The 6,310-nt window shown below is 32.5% G+C and overlaps 1 protein-coding gene across 1 annotated transcript; it reads right to left on the reverse strand.

Moving 5' to 3' along the window:
• Window positions 1–323: 323 nt before the first annotated feature.
• Window positions 324–4,706, reverse strand: LOC139424942 (uncharacterized). Its single transcript, XM_087152692.1, has 2 exons — window positions 3,865–4,706; window positions 324–3,789 (listed from the first exon to the last, which is right to left on the reverse strand). Exons 1-2 carry the CDS (start codon window positions 4,704–4,706, stop codon window positions 324–326), a joined length of 4,308 nt encoding a protein of 1,435 aa, XP_087008818.1.
• Between the last annotated feature and the right edge of the window lie 1,604 nt (window positions 4,707–6,310).

Here is a 6,310-nt window from a genome sequence, read left to right on the forward strand (position 1 = left end):
TATAGTATTGAAATATAAACAAATATAGTTATGAAAAATAAACAATTACAGTATTGAAAAATAAACAATTGCAGCATTGAAAAATAAACAAATACAGTACCAGTTCTATCTGAAAAATTAGCACCTTAAAATTTTTGCAAAGCACTGTACCTATCCCTACTATTCTAGATCAGGAAAGAATTTAAACACACATAATATACAAAATATTGAAACATTTATACAAATACTGGAAATTTAAGAACGACAAAGAAATTTTTTTTTTTTCATTATATCTGAGATATTTTATGATGGTATATGATGGTATTGATTTTAAGGGATTCGACTCAAACTATCAGCATTCTGATGTTGTTTTCCCTTAGATGTACAATCTCATAACTAAATGATTGCAGAATTAACGCCCATCTTAAAAGTCTAGGATTTGTTCCAGTGTTTTTTTCCAGCCACACTAAGGGATTATGATCAGTTTGTATAAGAAATTTTTTGTGTCCATCAAGATAACATTTCAATTTTTGCACAGCAAAAATAATGGCGGCACATTCCCTCTCTGTAGTGCTGTATTTTTGTTCTGTGGGTGAAAATTTTTTACTGAGGTACAGGATAGGATGTTCTTCATTTTCTATCATTTGCGAAAGCACAACCCCAATCCCCAGATTGGAAGCATCGCACTGAATGATGAAAGACTTTGTATAGTCCGGGCTATACAAAACGGGATTGTCACAAAGTCTTTCTTTAAGCTCCTGTAATGCCTTTTGGCAAGAACTATTCCAGTCAATATTTGATTTACGATTTCGGCCCTTGAGTAAATTTGTAAGTGGAGCTGCAATTACAGAAAAGTTTTGAATGTATTTTCTGTAATAGCCAGCTAATCCCAAAAAAGCTCTGACTTGAGACTTGGTAGTGGGTATTGGGAATTCTTTTATGGCTTGGACCTTCAGTTCACCAGGTGTTCTTAGGCCTTGTCCAACCAAATGACCAAGGTACTTTACATAAGCTTGGCCAAATTGGCATTTTGACGGTTTTATGTGCAACTTAGCAGCACTCAACTTGTGGAAAATGTCTTCAAGGTGTTTTAAATGTTCGTCCCAGTTTTGGGAGAATATGGCCACATCATCCAAATAAGGCACTGCATACTCTTCACACCCTTTTAATATACTTGCCATAAGCCGACTAAAATCATATGGTGCGTTTTTCAAACCAAAAGGTAAACGCAATGGCTTGAAAGTTCCGAAATTCGTCACGAATGCAGCATACCTTTGGGCACTTTTACTTAACGGAATTTGCCAGTAACCTCTGGTTAAGTCCAGGACTGAAATATATGTAGCAGCAGATACTTTCTCTATCAGCTCTTCTATATTAGGCAACGGGAAAAATTTTGTGCGGGTGACTTTATTTAATCGCCGATAATCAATGCAAGGTCTTGCTTCTTTGCCATGGGTTTCCACTAATATCAAAGGAGAAGTAAAATCTGACTCTCCTGGTTCAATAACTTTTAGCTTTAGCATTTTTTCTACTTCAGATTTCAAAATTTCAGATTGTCGGGGTGAGAATCTATAGGGTTTGGCACAAATAGATTTGTCACACTCTAGTTCAATGTCGTGTTTAGTCAACGTTGTACATCCAGGCTCATTTGAAAAAATGCTGGAATATTTTCTAATTAACAAACAAAGTTCATCTATCTGATTTTCAGACAATCTAGTATTCGATTGAATATTTTGCCAAATTTCTAATAATTCATTGTCTTTAGATTCTAATTCGAGATGAGGAATTTCCTCGTCTTCTTTGGTTAAGTTGCTTTCAACACACAACAAGTTCACATTTTCTTCTCTCTGAAAGTACGGCTTCAGCATATTTGCATGATACACATGAGTTTTATCATTGTCTGGGTAACGAATGATATAATTGGTTTCCGAGAGTTGTTTAATAATTACGCCTGGTCCAATCCAATTAACAGACAGTTTATTTGGTTTGGATGGAGCGATGATAAGAACTAGATCACCTTCCTTAAACTCTCGCTTTTCCGCATTAATGTCGTACCACAGTTTTTGTTTCTCTTTAACTGCTTGCATATTCTGTACAGCAAGTTCTTGGCAACATTTCATTCTATTCAGAAGTTCAAAAACATACGAGATCACATTGTTTTCTTCGTCACCTTGTTCTGTTAAGTTTTCATAGAGCAATCTCATTGGAGTTCTCAAATTTCGACCATGTACTAGTTCCGCTGGACTAAATCCAGTACTATCATGAATAACTGTCCTCAACGCAAATAGAGCATGAGGTAAGACTTTCTCCCAATCTGTTCCAGATTCTAAACAAAGCACTCTAAGAATTCGTTTCAAAGTTCTATGCATCCTTTCAACTGGATTGCTTTGGGGATGTCTTACTGAACTTCTTACAACTCGAACTCCGAATTTGTCCAAAAACTCAGTTGTAAGAACACTCATGAATGATGTTCCCTGATCAGTTTGTAATTCCTTAGGAAAACCAAGGCGACTGAAAATTTGTAGTAACGCATCTACGATTGTTGTAGAACACAAATTAGGAGTAGGTATTGCATCAGGATATTTAGATGACATGCATATTACCGTTATGATATATCTGTTCCCCGAAGTACTGATTGGCAAAGGTCCACAAGCGTCAACGTTCAACTTGGTGAATATTTCTGAAATTACAGGGACAATTTTCAACGGCGCTTTTTTCTTATCTCGAGGTTTTCCAACTGGTTGGCAATGGTCACAAGTTTTAACAAACTTTTCTACATCACTAAAACAGTTCGGCCAATAAAAAGTCTTAAATAAAGCATCTTTAGTTTTATTTGCACCTAAATGTGCAACTGTACCTTCATGACAAAACGTTTTTAGTTGTTCACGAAACTTTTCAGGAACGACTAATAGTTTTCTTTCCATTCCGTTTTTGTCTCTTTTCTTATAAAACAGCATGTTTCTCTCTAATACGTATTTGTTTGGTTTGGAAATCGTCTTTTTCGCTTCATGAATGAGAGGTTTCAATTCTTTACTATCATATTGTTCTTTGATAAACGCTTTTGGAGAAGTTTTTATGAGATCTTGCAATGACAGTTCCTTGACTACTGGTAGGACTTCTTCAATTTTCTCGTTATCTTCAGATGTGTTCTCATTCAGCTCTTTGTTAAGTTTATCGTCACACTGGATTTGGCTATCATTTTCAACATTTAAAAGTTTTTTCTGAGCTCTAGTTTGTATGGCATTTAACATATGTACTTGTAAATCTTCTTTAACTTTGCACTCTTCAAACAGCATAGCAGTTTTGTTTCCAAGCAGATATCTACCTTGATCTAAGGAATCTCTTAAGACTGCAGCTTTAGTGATTATGTGTCCCATCTCACACTCCAACTCAACTTCTACAAGAGGCAAACATGTCAAAGTTTCTTCCAAAGGTGTTCTTAACCAAACCTTTTCATTTGTATACATATGTGGTTTCACATACTTGTTGCAAATTAGATCTAGAGTTGCACCAGTATCTCTCAAAATTTTCATCTCAACTCCATTTACTTTACCTACACTAATGTAACGTGACATCAGTTCATCAATACTTTTGTCAGCTACAACATGCGAAATAGATTCTTGAGTTTTCTTTAACTTATCACATTGAGGTCTAAGATGATTGCTAGAGCCACATTCATAGCAACGAAGGGGTTTTCTCTTTTCAAATTCTCTATCTCTTAGTTTTTCTTGAGATATTTCCGATTTTGTCAACAATTTCGGCTTGAATTCTTTTTTATTCTCGTTAAACTTAGAGTTCCAATTTTGGTTTCTAATATTAGAAAAATTCCTTTTGGGAAAATCTTTCTTTTTAAAACTCTCTCGAATACTTTCAAAGTTGTCCAACTTTTCAGCTAATTCAAATGGAGTGATAAATTTCAGCCAATCTTCTAAGTAATGTTCTCTTATCTCCACAGGTACTCGAAACTTCAATTGCTCAGTTATTATCAGATCTTTAAGCTGCTGCAGGTTCTCAATCTTCAATTCAGTAATCCACTGGGTAAAATAACTAGACAGTTCTTGTGCATAATTTCGCCAAGATTTGTCCTGGGATTTTTGATGTCTATAAAAACATTGCTTCAATTTTTCACTATTCAGTTTATATCTTTTCAAGATGAGATCTTTTACAAAGTCATAGTTAATAGCATCGTCAGGTTTTTCTCTTGCCAGCATGTTAGATAATTCCCCAGGTAAAACCGCTAACAGATAGGCAACCCAATCCTTCTTTGGTACCTGAGCCATCTCTGCTCTTCTCTCAAAATTTATAAGGTAGAGTCCCATTTCATCGTGCTTTTCATCAAATTTGGGAGTAATCTGAGTAAGAGGAATTCGATGAGAATATTCAACTTTCTTTTCTGAATCTCTATTTTGAACAGGATCCTTATTCACCAGTTCTAATTTTTTTACTTCCAGTTCATGTAATTGGGTTTCACGCGCCAATCTATCTTCTCTCTCTTCTTGTCTAATTCTTTCTTGTCTATCTATCTCATCTTGTCGAGTTTTCTCTTCTTGTTTTCTGTCCTCAATAATTCTATCTAAAATAATCTTTACTTCATCTTCCTTATAAGCCGGGCTATTCAAAATTAAATTCTTAATTTCCACTACTTTACTAGAAGAGTCAGCATCAACACCAATTTCTTCACACACTTCTAATAAGTCAATTTTTTTAGCTTTTGCTAAGTAAGCCATGACTTAAGGATTAACAAAATCAGAATGCTTTCAATTTATTTTCTTTTTCTTTCTTTATATTTCAAATTTAAGATTAAAGAAAATTGTGTTATTTATTATTTAAAAAATAATAGTAAGAAAACTAAAACACCATTCACAACCGAAAGAAAACTTTAAAATGCATTACGAATAACAATTCTAAGATCTATTATTTCGAAAATATAACATCTATTATGCAATAGTAACCAACTAAACATTTTTACGCTAATTTTTAATATACCATAAACAATGCAAAATAGTTTCAAAAACACCTTTTACATATTCAACAAATTGCATAAAATTTCACCCTACTTTCGAATTAAAATCGAAACGAATCAGTGAATAAACTCTATAATTACATATATAAAGCTTCAATCAATAATAAATTCTCATGTTCACTTAAAAGCTTCAAATATAACCTCGTATATATATATATTTTTTTTTACAAAAAATACAATCTATTTAAAATTTATTTCACTATAAATTGAACTTGGTTTTCAATACTACCAAATAAACAAATGCAATAAACTTTGTGCATAAGTCAACAAAAAATTATATTCCTGTATCATAGAATACTCAAGGATAATTATAGAAATATTAAATACAACATTTAATTATTCTTTTCTTTAACTTACTAAGCAATAATTCTAGCTAAAACCACAATGAACAAAAACAAAATTAAATGTTCTTTTCAATAAGTAATACAATCTTTTTTTTTTTTTTTTTTTAAAAACCGAGATCCTTACTCAAATCTCATAAATTATTCATGAACTGAAACTTAACTCATCATGTTGATCTGGAATAAAAATATTACACATACATCTACATTGACGAATGAGTTTACTTTCACTTTCAATATAATTAAACACTATGCTCAATTTCCTTTTTCAAACAAGTTTTAAATCAGAATACACTGAATAAAACAATTTTGTATTTCTTTAAAGCAAACACTTTATAATTTTTGCTTTTTAAACTAATCATTCATCAAAATTTATGTATAACAAATGTTTTAGTAGGGATAAGCATGTGCATTCAAATCAGAATCCAACGTTTAATACAAAATGTGAATTTAGATTTATATGACAGTATTTAAATTACTCAGATTTTAATACAAAAATTGAGTTTTAAAATACTAAGGCACTTTTCAGATAGAAAAAGTACTTACCCCTAAGTTGTTTCATTAAGAAGGCACTGACTATTTGTTCGTGCCGAACGCTGCCACCAATTTATTTTTAGTCTGTAAAGACTTTTAAACTTTCACAAAAAAGACTAGTAGCTTGCATCTTAAATAATTTATTCACAAGTTAGAGATGCACAAAACAGACATAAATAACGACACATCACAGAAAAAAATTTAACCAAGACATTTATCAAAATACCGCCATCATCATCTTTTATAATCTCGACTCCACTCTCTTTGGAAACAAACCGAAACCTAAAAGAAAGTTAGTGTGCCATCTAGTGGCCAGTTTCTTACAACGTGAAACGAGCATCGGCTGGTAAATCAATCAATAAAGTAAATTAATTCTATTTGATGGAAATTACCGGTAAAAATTTATAAATTTGTTTATGAAGTGAAAATTTCG

This window comes from Parasteatoda tepidariorum, chromosome 10, assembly GCF_982258835.1.
Source record: "Parasteatoda tepidariorum strain Cologne lab strain chromosome 10, Ptep-v5.0, whole genome shotgun sequence".
NCBI classification, from domain to species: Eukaryota; Metazoa; Arthropoda; class Arachnida; order Araneae; family Theridiidae; genus Parasteatoda; species Parasteatoda tepidariorum.